Source organism: Ammodytes marinus, assembly GCF_949987685.1.
Source record: "Ammodytes marinus genome assembly, chromosome: 5".
Classification (NCBI taxonomy): domain Eukaryota; kingdom Metazoa; phylum Chordata; class Actinopteri; order Uranoscopiformes; family Ammodytidae; genus Ammodytes; species Ammodytes marinus.
The window spans coordinates 27,897,416-27,911,437 of record NC_137234.1 but is presented as its reverse complement, the minus strand read 5'-3'; the positions used below and the strand labels follow the sequence as shown (position 1 = coordinate 27,911,437).

At 40.9% G+C, this 14,022-nt stretch overlaps 1 protein-coding gene across 1 annotated transcript in view; it reads left to right on the top strand.

Annotated features, from left to right (window-relative positions):
- Positions 1 to 14,022, top strand: part of ppfibp2b (PPFIA binding protein 2b) — an 84,566-nt gene that overhangs the window by 16,426 nt on the left and 54,118 nt on the right. The window contains exons 2-3 of the mRNA XM_080027512.1: positions 5,841 to 5,943; positions 10,503 to 10,711. Of these exons, the coding sequence (XP_079883638.1) occupies positions 5,862 to 5,943; positions 10,503 to 10,711 (291 nt within the window). The 5' untranslated portion in view covers positions 5,841 to 5,861. The remainder of the gene's footprint in view (positions 1 to 5,840; positions 5,944 to 10,502; positions 10,712 to 14,022) is intronic.

Genomic DNA, 14,022 nt, shown 5'->3' with positions numbered 1-14,022 from the left:
CCTTTAAAATTAATTACTGTAGTATTTAAGGAGTGTTACATCAACGTCGCTATTGCAAATGGACTGATGCATTGGAACTTTCAACCTAACTTGGTCAAATCTTAGGTTTACATTTATGGCTATTACTAATAGCGAATATTTTAGGAAAGCACTGTATATATATTATATTATAGCTCCATTTTTGCAGTTCCCCTCTGCTCTACTGAGTCTTTTACCATCTTTCAGCAGGCTTTGGTGTTGTGGCCAGCAGATTGACTATTTGTCTATCATTTTTTCTTTCCCATCTCTCAGCAAGCAGCTGTTTTAAAAAGAAAAAGCTCAGATAGTCCCACTATGAGCCACATCCACAGCATCACTGGACACAGTGGAGCATTTAGCAGCATATTGCTCAGGAGTTGGTGGACTAATACACCAGAGTTAACTAGAAATACCAATATAATAGTGGTGGTAAGGCAATGCTCTGAAGAAAGTGAGGTGTCTAAGAAGCTACACTATGGCATACCGTCACTGCCACCTGACAATATGTAAGGTGGCAGTGACCTTTGACCTCCAAAATCTGTTCAGTTCATCTATGAGTCAGAGACGACATTTGTGCCAACTCTGAAGAAATGTTCTTGAGATTCATGAGGTCACAGTAACCTTGACCTGTGACCACCAACATCTAATCACCGCATTTCCGAGTTTGAAGAAAAATCCCTCAAAGCGATGACGGTCCATGAGATATTTACTTGATGAGGGGATATCATATTATGGCCAAAGGTTTATGTCATTGTGCTGATTGGCAGAGCAGTAATGAAGGACAGTGCTGGCTGACGGTAATGCATTGAGTCCTGATGGGGCTAGTCATAGAGCTCATAGCATCACAGTCACTTGGTTAGCGGACAGTGAGGTATAGACACACACTGTCAGCACATGAACACACAAACACACGCATGCACGCACACACACACACACACACACACACACACACACTTATCACTCTTCCTCCTCCACCTCATCTCCTCCCTCTCTTCCTCTTTCACTCATACAAAGACATCTGTGTGTGTGGAGGTAAAGCAGCAGCATACACACTGCTCTGCTTTCTGTTCTCACACACACACACACACACACACACACACACACACACACACACACACACACACACACGGGTGCAGGACATGAATCTCTCCTGATAGGATTGTTTGCATACGGACAGCTAGCAGCAGATGTTTGATATAATCACAGAGCATGTTCATGGAGAAATATGACTGGAAAAGTCTTCTGTGTGTAGACTGCAGGGCAAAACATCATTTTTTCAAACACTGGTACATTTTTAGCTACTTTGGTAATATAACTAGTTTTCTTCCTTACTAAATAAAAGGTCCAACATGTACATTTAGGTGTTTATTGTACTAAACCTTGTCTGTTTGTGTCTGTATGTAGTTGTTTTCCAATAGATATATAACCAAACATCTCAAATTCTCATGCACTTACATCCACTAATATTTAAATAGAAATTCTTAGCACGACTATTCTGAAGGTTATGACAGAAGGATTTGTTCTTATCTTGATAATGGTCTGATTTATGAAAGTCTACATTTTGTTCTTAAAAAAAATACATGATGGAAATGCCTTTTTAAGACATATACATAGCATTTTTTTTCTATAAGTTCAAAATGTGGCCCTATTCACATGCAGTGTCCAGAGTTAAGTCCAGCATTGGAAACTATATTGTTTTTTTGTAGTGTGGAGGATCTGTCCTTAAACCTGCTGCCTAGGAAATAGCATTGATGTCTGAAACCTGACGTGCTTAGGACTGCAGCAGGCTGGATTTGGGGATCTTTAGTGAGTAGCTTATCCCTCTCACAGCAGGAGAAGGCAGGAGGTGTTTGTATAGTGTGTGTGTGTGTGTGTATGTGTGTGTGTGTGTGTATTGTGCGTGGGTGCATGTGCGCATGTGTGTGTATATGTGTGTGTGTGTGCGCATGTGTGTGTGTGTGTGTGTGTGAGTGGGATAAAGGTGCTGAACCATCCAGCCATTGTTGTCCGTTAAACTGCTCCGTCAACATGGTAAACATGGTTGACCTGCTTGTCTGGATGATGATAGGGTTTTCGCTTTCAGATAGAGGCTCACACATATTTGAAATCATATGTTTAAAGGATGTGTTGCTATCAGGCCCATTTGGCTCAAAGTCAACCTTCAGCACTGTGTGTAAAACAAGTGTATTTGATTCGTCAGTGTTGAGTGCTGAGCTCAGTGAGTGTCACATTTGTAACTGCAGCAGCGTGCCTGTACTTGCTGTATGCTATAAATCCAAACGCTTGTTTTTACGATCCAAAAAGATTCCAGACTTGACACTTCCTATCAACACCTGATGGCATTTTCCTTTTTGTCATTTTCAGTGAAGCTTGTGCAGCGTGACACCTTCCCCTTTGACCCAGGAGAGAGAGAGAGAGATAGCGAGAGAGAAAGAGAGAGAGAGAGATAGCGAGAGAGATAGCAAGAGAGAAAGAGAGAGAGAGAGTGAGAGAGAGAAAGAGAGAGAGAGAAAGAGACAGACAGAGAGAGAGAGACAGACGGAGAGAGACAGACAGACAGACAGACAGACAGACAGACAGAGAGGGACAGAGAGATGCAGACAGTGAGACAGGTTTAGCTGTGAGAAACGGATCTCATGTCAAGTTTGACAAACTAGTTTTTCTGGAGTGTGTGTGTCTCTCTCTCTCTCTGTCTCTGGTGCTGGGACAAGGCGTGTCTGTTTCTACATCCACCAAGGCATGACTGAGAAACCAAGAGCACACACACACACAATGTGGTTTCACCTCAGGAGGAGAAGATCCTGCTCTTCAGTTAAACAGGGATTCTCCATACATACACCTGCATGCATAGAATGAACACAAATATTCTGATTTATTAATGTGTGCTGTGTAACTACAGTATGTATTAGTTGGACAGTATTCCACCAACAGCTTGAACTTTAAAATGACTACAGATGTCATGTTGCGATTTGCTCTCCAATCCTTTGACCATACAATAACACCATACCAAGGTAATAAGAAATAGTATAGAGGTTTTTTAATTTATATCTGATCTTACATATTGTATCAAACTTACTAAAGCACTGTAACTAAATGTTAAAGACCTACTTCACCGGTTTGAATATGAAGGTGTATTGAATTCTGAGATCCTATGTAGTATAAATGTGCGAATTTTTTTTAAATCGGTTCATCCTTTTGCACATTTATACTACATAGGATCTCAGAATTCAATACACCTTCATATTCAAACCGGTGAAGTAGGCCTTTAACTTGTGTGTATGGAGTGGACAAGAACCACAAGCAAAGAGAGAATCCTCACTAATTTGACATCACATAGCATTACGGTAAGAAAAAAAAGAAAAAATATCCTTCATTTTCTGGTTGTGTTCTTCTCTGCACTGTGTGTGGGTACATGGCTGTTTTTTTCCCCCTACTTTTTACAGCGTTCCTTTTTGTTTCTTATTTGCATGGCTTTCCATAAGTTACAGTGAGCTCTCAGAACAGCGCACAGTTTGTTTTTTACATGTCCGCGTTGCAAAATATTTAATTTTCTGTTATAATATTATTTAGCCAAAGAGAACATTTAACATTATGGAGTGAACAGTCTTTAGCTAGATAGTTGCTTGTGAACAGCTTCAGTTCATGACGTATTTTCTTTAACCAAGATTTACTCCAGATCCTGAGAACCTCACACACGTGGACACACCCTCACTAATCACTGTCTTTCCCACAAGTACACACACACACACTCGCACACACACACACACACACACACACACACACACACACACACACACACACACACACACACACACACACACACACACACACACAGAAACCCATTTCCACACGCATAGCAGTTGTACAGATTGTGCAATAATGGGTGACAGTGGAGAGGATTGTTACACTTTGTCTTGTCAGCTCTGTGCACCAACAGGGCAGTAATCTCTACATCAGCAGCTTTTGACATACACACCATGTCACAATGGAACGCACAGTCATGAAAAAAAAAACACAATTTCCTTGCTTACACGCAAACACACGACACACACACACACACACACACACACACACACACACACACACACACAAAGGCACTGTTGTCCTCTTGAGGTCAACTTTTGTCATAGTGCTGCTGTCTGTCTGTCATTGTGTCTGAATGGAGCCGTCGCCCTCTGTCTCAAAAAGGCTAGTAACAACATGGAGCCATTTTATAATTATTAGCGACAACATTAACCAGGCTTTTTTTCCCCCCCCCCACATCTGCATTCGTAAGCATGCACACATCCATCATGGCAGCGGACACATGCTTTGGGGTAGTTCGTCGGGAGGTTGCTGGAGTTGTAAAGGGCACATTGCTACTTGTAGGTCCACTGATTTTGATTTAATGCAGATTGTCAGTGTCAGCTGTCAGTGTTGATTTGTTGTTGTGAAAGTTGGCGCTGCATGTAGGAGCATTAGGGCCGCTCTGTGGGGGTGGGGGGGTGGGGGGGGTGTGGGGTTAAGTCTCCCAAGGCGTCAATGGATTACATCACCGGCGTCCTTTCCCTCCATTTTCTGCATGTTGATGTGTGTTTGTCAGTAAGTCAGCATGACAGAGAGCTGTGAACGAGGGCTGACAGAGAAGTTATGACAGGAGGGGGGGAGAAGGGGGAGATGGAGGGGCATCCACAGGCAGACAGATGAAAAGGCAAATCCTGCTTCAAGGAAGAGTTAGTGTGTGTGTGTGTGTGTGTGTGTGTGTGTGTGTGTGTGTGTGTGTGTGTGTGTGTGTGTGTGTGTGTGTGTGTGTGTGTGTGTGTGTGTGTGTGTGTGTGTGTGTTCTTGCCTGCAGTGGTGGTTTTCAGTGTGCATGTATTGGTCATGTGCACATAGTAGTGAAAACAGATCTCCATTCTACACAGTAGGCTATCTATGGGGAAACCTCAGAACCAGTTAGATGAAGCAGAGTTCTGTCACTGACCTGTAGAAATGGTAACAAGAGCAATAGAATATAACTCTTGCTTGTCCTTTTTAAGTGTCAATTCATGGAGCCATTTATATTGACCAATAAAAACCATACAACAAGTTATGACTAACATATTTCATGTTTACAGCCTGGAACGGTAAAAAAAACAACGATATATTGACTTTTAATTAAGACCTGCTCCATAGATAACGCCATAAAGATGATTGTCTGTGTAGATAACCATCCACAAAACATGACATGAACTAACACAATAAAGTTATGCATTTATGTTCTCTTTTCCCAGCTGTAAAATATATTACATTGCAGATCACTTAGATATGCCATGGGTGTTGTTGTAAATCTCTCTTTCTTAGAGCAAATATCCCCTTGAGATAGTCTAATTGCTAATATCGTTCACGGACATAGTTCCTTAAATAGCATCTTACCTATGCCAATGCTGAGGTCTTATTGTTCTGGAAATTGTTCATTTTAGAGACTTTGTTATTTCTGCAATTCTTGTCTTTGTTTCCGAGTATGAGATTCCCAAAGCCCATAGAAAAGTTGCCAATGAGCAAAATGAGATGCATTCTCCTTATTGGATTAGAGTTGGTTAGAGCATCCTCATCTCCACATCTGCTTCCATTGTGTCTCCATACACACCCATCCATCCACCCATCCATCCATCCATCCACTCAGTATCAGCTTAGTCTGTATAGTTTTAATACCAACCATTGTCACGTTTCATACACTCTAGTCTCTCTCGCGTTTTTTTTTGTCTGTATTCAACAACTCATGTATAAAAAGACATTGTGCGCCGAGTTGCTAATGAGACCAATTTTCTATAATTTCTTTTTTTCTTTTTTTTTCTACACAGCATCATAACACCTGAGATCTGATGCTTCCCGCCATCACCATGGAAACGGAGGCCAGTCACATGCTGGAGGCGGCGTTGGAGCAGATGGATGACATCATCGCAGGTAAGAACAACTAAGTGTTGTAGTTGTCCCAGCAACCGACATCTGTATACACAAACTGCTTTTTGTCTGCATTCAGAATAGCACCGCTACAGAGAGCTACCTGTTGTGGATGATTTGGGGAGAAAATGGCAGTTCAAATACCTAAACCGCTCCACTTGTTCTCTTTGGTCCCTCCCCTATGGTCCCTCCCTGACACGCTCTACACCAGGGGTATTCAACTAAAATTCAAATAGGTCCAGTTAGAGAAAATGTCCTCAAGCAAAGGTCCGGAACATCATAATGTCTAAATTGCGTTATGATTCAGTGTGATATATAGTGAAGTAGCCTAGTAGTTGTATCAACGTCTGCATGTAATTAACAACTGACTGTCAGATCAATATAGAAAGAACAATTCAAAAACATTTCAACAATATTTATTCTCACTTTTAAATAATTATAGATATATAATGCTGAAGATATATGTATTATTTAAGTGACTCAACTGAAACTAATCTCTTCATAGAGAAGGGCTGCATTTAAAAATAAAATGGTGAAAATAAATATAATAATAATCTTAAAATAAAGATAAAATATATAATTCATTTTTGAAAAATTTAATAATTTTGAGAAATATTTTCAATGTATAATTTCTAAACTTCACTATACCTACTATGTTTGTTTAACATAGTAATCTCCCACTTTGTCTAATACTGGATTTTTATTTTGCAATTTTGAAAAGCTCTGAAAAAGTGACATGTCAGAAACTAAACCCCTGTAGGGGGGTCTGGGGGTTTCCCCCCCAGTAATTTTTTTTTGTGTTTTTAGAATGTAATCGGAGCATTCTGGTGCATTCTGGGGAAAATAATAAAAGAAAAGGTCAACATTTAATATAGTTAAGATGAATAGAAAAATTAACAAAACAACATAACTTGCTAGCAGCCAGATAACTGGACTGAGGGACGGATGACCACTAGCTTTCGCTAATGTTAGTGGGGGCTACTGCCAAATATCTTGCTAAAAAATTAACCTGTATTTATAAATTCTGCCATTACTAAGAATATGTAAAACTTAAAATGTAGATAATTGAAACTACATACAAAAAAAATTTAAAAATAATGTTTTTCCTGTTGCTGTTGTGGGCAGTAGATGCAGTGCTGCTGGCGATTGGTGATTATGTCAATCTTATGTCTGTGTCATTCACACATAGGTCTACATCAGGGTAATAGAGAGTCCACATGATTGCACCTTGATCGGTTTTCACCAGTCTTACAAAAGGGGAAAAAACCATATAGTAAATAATAGGAAAAAACTCAGCTGTTGATCGCTCGTTAACTCGCTCGCGACACACAGAGCCGGTGAGCGAGCGGGCGAGCGAGAGAGAAAGCTGTCTCTCACTCTCCTCCCGCTGTCTTTCTCACTCTAATCTGATTTATTTCGCTGAAATTCTCGTAATTCTTGCACTTCTCTCTGTCATCTCTCGCATGATAGCTCACTGTCTCTTTGTCTGTGAGCCAGCCTGAGCCGGGAATGCACAGATTCGATTGGCTGCCTGAGTAGCAGGAGGCGGGATGGCTTAACTCGAAAGCATTTCCTGATTCGCTAAACCAGTACCGTAAAGTCTAGAAAAGCTGCGCCGGTCAAAATAGAAGCGCCCCGTCAAAATTATAAATACTTAAATAATTGATTGACTACAGGTCCGGGTCCGTATAGGACGGTGTCTGGGTCCGGACCCGGACCGCGGTCCGCCTGTTAGTGACCCCCGCTCTACACCAACAAAGTCATGCCAAAGTGAATGTACAGTCCCAACAGCCAATAAGAACAGAGAATCGGAGCCTCGCTCTGATTGGTCAAAGTGTACAGCTCTTAACTTTGACCAATCAGAAATCATATACCCCAGCTTTAAGATAGAGTCACACTGTTCAACAGACCACTTTGGTCCGGTTTGCTGTAAGGAGCAGTAAAACCAGCAGGTGTCACCAGAGAGGCTTGTAGTCTGTAACAATATGTACACTAATGCTATACACGTTATATTAGCTAGTTTTATGGTCTTGTATAGAAACTGCCACTGACAAGGATTACAATGACAGCTTCCTTCACTGTTTGGGTTGTCACTGAGTGCGTTTACATGCAGACTCATAATCGGGTAAATAAACGAATAAGACTTCAACAGGACTTGTAAAATGCATGTAAACACCTTTATCCGATCTACTTCGCACACAAATCGTCCCATTAACGGACAAGCGAAGTCGGATAAGAACACCTAGATAACTTGTTCATAGTCGGCATTCTCTCTGCATGTATACAGGGATCGGACATCACATATCGGAGTTTGCGTTCTGCACTTGCTCGAGAATCCCTGTCGGGGATTTCACATGGAAGTGGAAGGAGACAACGTAAAAAAAATTGTAGGGTTGTTGCCAGAAAGGAACCGGACGTGGCTCTATAACCACTTGTTGAAAGGGCTACAGCGCCACCTAGCATAGTGGAGACAGCCATGCATCGGACATTTATCCGATTCCTGAAAGGCCATGTATACTCAGACAAGTAACACGGTCCGCTCGAGTGTCTAGTTCGGTATATGTCTTAATCCAATCTAGTTGTGCCATGGAAACGCACTGACTGACGCTGAAGTGCTGAGGTGAGAGAAAGCGTGACATGCCTGTATGAGTGTTTGATACGCTGATAAAATAATATTTAATCATTTTAATGTTGGTCAGAGGCGTTTATATAAAATTAAAAAGACGTGATAAATTTCAGGTGCACTGTTGCGACCAGTGAAAATATCTAGGCGCACTCTGGAGCCCTGTGACAACATATTACAGTAGGTATACAGAATTAAACTTAGTGCAGAGAATGCAACTTGGGCTTCAGCTATTTGTGTTAATTCTTATATTTTGTGTTTTAGGTATCCTCTCCTATAACTTGTTTGCCTGAACAAAATAACCCCCACAGCAGGTTAATAAGTGGTAAACTGATGCACTTAGCCTGCCCCATTTTCTTTCTGACTGTGTGTGTGTGTGTGTGTGTGTGTGTGTGTGTGTGTGTGTGTGTGTGTGTGTGTGTGTGTGTGTGTGTGTGTGTGTGTGTGTGTGTGTGTGTGTGTGTGTGTGTGTGTGTGTGTGTGTGTGTGTGTGTGTGTGTGTGTGTGTGTGTGTAACTGGGGGTCATGTTTGCTGCAGCCAGTGTTTTGACTAAGAGAGAGGTAAATGGTCAAAGTGGTCCACCCACAGTAGCTATGTGGGAAAAAACAAAGGTTCCCTAAACTGATGCATAAAACCTTATAATAGTGCCATCTCACAACCTTGTCCCCCATATAGCACAAGTCAAAGACGGTTCACCAATGTCGCATGTGAAGCTCAACAAAGTCACATGCCGTTGGCCCAAATACACAATGACCTCATCGAGTGCTCTGGGTTTGCTACTCAGTGACCGCAAATAGAAATACATTAAAAATCCCATTAGCGATAGCATCAGCCATTTGCTAACAAGGAAATTAGAGAGACTTATCAACAACAGAATTTAGATATGTCGGTCATATTGCATTCCCTGATCAAGCGGTGTTTCTTTTCTTTTTTCTTTTCTGGTTGAGCCGTCTGGTAGAAATACAAGGGAAAGCACTCCGCTGGTTAATGACTGTGATATTGGTGTAGTGGTGTAGACGTGACGTGATTGAAATTGTGCTTCCATTTATTGTTTGCAGGCAGAGCGAGAGACAAGACGACAAGACTTGTTCTCAGTTCTTGCCATTTATCCTCTGCTCACATTTCAGAGTGGCTTTTATGAAAGGAGAGCTACCAGGGATCATGGTAAAATACTTTTAATATGGAAAGGAAAACCATTCATCAGTAGTTTGAGAAGAACACAGTGGAATAAAACTACATACAGTATACAGCCCTGATTTCAGAATGAAATAACTGAGAATAAGTGTGAGTGCACTAGGGGTAGCTGCAGCTCAGACAGCATGGTCAGACAAATCAATAACATACTGCTGATGCAGTGCCATCAACCACAGTATGTTACTAATGATAAAAGAATGCAAAGAATTATAGGCTGTACAGGAAAACAGCTGTACCCCTATTTGAATACTACTTTGAGCAGGATTTAAGCATACTTCCTATGCATTCTGCATGTGTAGGTCTGATACCATTATCAATGAATTTAAAAACTCAAGCAATAATTGTATTTTCCAATATTTTTTTTTCTTTTAGAAAACATCTTATGTTTAAGTGGTTGGTGGTTCCATCACTACATACCCTGTCACCTTGGGTGAAGTGTCCTTGTGCAAGACATTGAACCCCAAATTGCGTTGCACAGCATCTTGCATGGTACCTTGCTGCCCCCTGTTTGTGTGAATGTTTTTGTAAATGGGTGAATGAGAAGCAACATTACCAAGCTCTTGGGATAAAAGCACTAGAAATCTATTCACTGATATTGACAACAAACGCTTTTTTTGACAACACGCGTTTTCCCACCTTGAATGTTGCACTGCAGTCACGTGCCAAGTGTGAAAAACAGAACTAATAATCTTAGTTTGATAAGTCATTCTCTCATCCCCTCTCCTCTGCCACTCTGTCCCATAGGTTCTAAAGTAGCAGCGGTGGAGTATTCTAGCAGCATGTATGACCTGGGTTCCCCTGTCAGCATGGGTCCACTACAGGTAGTTCAGTTGGCCGAGGACCTGAAACTAGCCCTGGACCTCCAAGCCAACCAGGAGGGCAGGGACGGCCTCAGAGCGCACCTACCCACCGACACAGCACAGGCTCTCATGGACTGGCTGCAGAGTGGAACCGTGAGTCAAATCAACTTTCATTTTTAACGTGACGAGTTGTTTTATTTGTAGTCTTAAAGCTATAGTGAGTAACTTTTGTCGTTGTTGTAATTTCTGTGTAATTACAACAACACTGTCGGTGCACCTACATTAGGGAAAGCCTTAAACTATCAGGCACAGACACCAGTTTGTAAACACTACCATACTGAGAAATACAGGAGCTCATAGGCTTAATCAACTTTGTGTCAACTCATTTGGATTAGAAGTAACCAAAAATTCCTTTTATATGAAGGAGTTACGCACTATGGCTTTAATATAGTGTTAGCTTTCTCCAGTGTAGTGGCGAAAAAAAATCAAACTACAACTATGTCACACTGAAATGACCTGTTTCATATGGAGGCTGGATCCTAATGTGTCCATGTGGTGAATGTAGAACCCTAACCCTTTTAATGAGCAGTCAAGAACAATTTGATTCCAGTTTTTACAGCATCATTTCAGCTGGGTGGTTTGTCTGTGCCTTTTTGCCGTTGCTTTGACCTTCTTAGGAGTTCATCATAGAGATAGAGTGCATCAGTGCAGACCATAGACTCTGCTCGCTTCAATTTGTTTTGCTCTTTAACATGATGAGCCGTTTCCTTATTCCCATAATGCATAGGGTTTCGGTTGTTGCTTTCTAACTGCTCACTATCACTGAACCACCGTTAATCTTGAGGCACTTTTTTTTTTATTCGTTACAGTTGGAAAGGCATTTGTTCTACATGCACAAGCCCTAACGCCGACATAGGGTTATTAGATGACAACTTCAACACATTTTAACTGATTAAATAAACGCCTTTGGTTGCGTAATGTAGCACTGCTGCTCATTTTCCCTGAAGCTTACCCCAAGCCTGATATTATATTTCATAGATCATCTCTCTCTAAAGTTAGCATAACTTCTAAAGTTATAGCGAGGATGGGTGCCTCCGCTGTTTAGAACACACTGAGAAAGTCATGCAATAATAGAGACATAAATGCATCATATTACCAAGTATTTTGGTCCCGGGCAGTATGGCTACTACAACAACAGTGTCTTATGAAATACAATTATTTTACAACACTTGAAAACTCATTAAAACATATTTACAAGATGAAAATCCCAGGTGTGCTTTAAGAGAAATAAAGCTTGGTAGTGTGGTATAGCTTGAGAACTGTGTACAACCTTCCCATATCAACAAGACAAATAAGTTACATATGTTAGCCCTAAAAGTAATCCAGAAAGGTGGCATCTACTAACACCCTGTTCACTCGTTCAGTGGTAGTAGGCTAATAGATGACAACTTGCTTTTGTTTGACTTTTTAAATATGTTTGGAAAAAAAATATGCCTTCCGCATAGACAGTCTGTGTCTGTAGCCATTTGGGCACAGCTCTGCATTGCTAAAGCTAAACGTGCTGATGTAAGGCATGCTAAAATGTGCCTATTAGACTAAAAGACAGCTGAGACTGATGGGAAAAGTTTTGAATGTTGTTTGTCATCAACCAAAGGATGGGACCAATTGAAATTGTGACGGCCCTAGAGGAAAGTAGAGAGTGAATGTACAGCCGATGACATCCATTCTACACATGAATGTCTATTCCAAATGTTTTTACACAAAGCCACACATTCAAACCCCCTGTCTGCTCCCGACACACTCAAATTGCCATCCACAGACTCACACTGACAGCAGGGCTACACACACACACACGCACACACACACACACACACACACACACACACACACACACACACACACACAAACACACAAACCTGCAAACCTTCTGAGATTGTTATATTCCTGCGTCAGCGGGGCATAAAGTTGATAGAGCTGCTCATTTTCTATTTGTGGTAAAAAAAACTCTCACTGTCCTTAGAGATTACACAGCTGGGTTAGACATTGCACTGTGCGCTCGGTGTGCATGTCCGTGTGAATCAAAGTTGTGTTCACTGCAACTCAGACCAGGAGGTATTGCTTGACACTGCAAAAAGTTCTAGAAGTATATTTATATTTATTCATGGTGATGTTTTGGAAGCTGACAACGATCTCTGAGAAATGGAGTTCAAAGGTGCAATATGCTAAGCTAAAGGGACCAGCTCTTGTATGTTAAAAGGCCTCTTTTACCAGGACATGTTTGTGTTGATAGTGTGCTATGTTTTTTCTGCTTGCTCTTCTATCACGGCCAGGGTTTTTCATAACACATTAGAAAAGAGAGGCTGCCCACTGATCCAGGATCACAGACACAGCTCTGTATGACTGTATTCTACACCTCTAATGGTAACATGTAACAGTTAGTTATATTGAGTTCACAACTGCGTATTTTTTAATATTACACCTGGGCTGCACGATTATAGCTAAAATTATTATCACGATTATTTGGAGCAATATTGAGTTCACGATTAATTATTGATTTTAGTGACAGAAATATGTATACTGTATTGCACTGCCACGTAAACATTACACTGTTTTGACATCTGTGTGATCCACTGTGCTACATTCCTATGAATGAATAAGTCTTTGCGTCAAAATAAAACTGGCCCTACTTATTCACCTAAATTCATTGCATTTGTACCAAATATTGTACCAAAACTTAAAAGAAAAAAAGTATCAATCGATCCTGTTAAAAGTGAAGTAAGCGGTTTATTTATGTTAATAGAAGTGTAAAATCGCTCTTTATTCATACAGTGATCACTTACATAATGTGCACGTTTCATAAAGCCGATCTCTCATTCAGCTGCTTTGCATGTAATCGGCAAATAAACTTATTGGAGTATCCCAACATTTTCATCCAATCAGAAGAAAGAACGCTATAAACCGACACTCGTCTCACTCACATATAGCATATACACTCCATGGTCTCACTGCCGGTGCACGCCAGAGCAACAGATGGGTGAATGTATATGCGCCTACAATGGCGGAGCAGGTAAAAATCCTTCCCAATGTCTGTTTTGATGGTTTTTATCATGTTCTATCACACTTATGGATTTGAGATGATGCTAAATAACTTGCTGCTTGAAGACCGTAGTGCATTAATGTGGTGACGTAGGGACGAGCGAGGGGACTGCTAACTGCAGTAACTGACAGGAAGTTAGCTAAAAGAACCATTCCGCTTACAGCACCTTTAATTTCATTGTGGGGAAAGCCCAAACCATGATGGTGCTTGAAATTCGATTCAATCTGCAGCCATGCACCATTGTTCTATAGAAATGTCATCAAACATAGCATAACATGTAATCAAAATGAAACTACAGTAGTGTAGGTAGAGTCTTTCTGTAAGCTTGTAGACAGTATGCCTTGGTTTGTGTGTGTGTGTGTGTGTG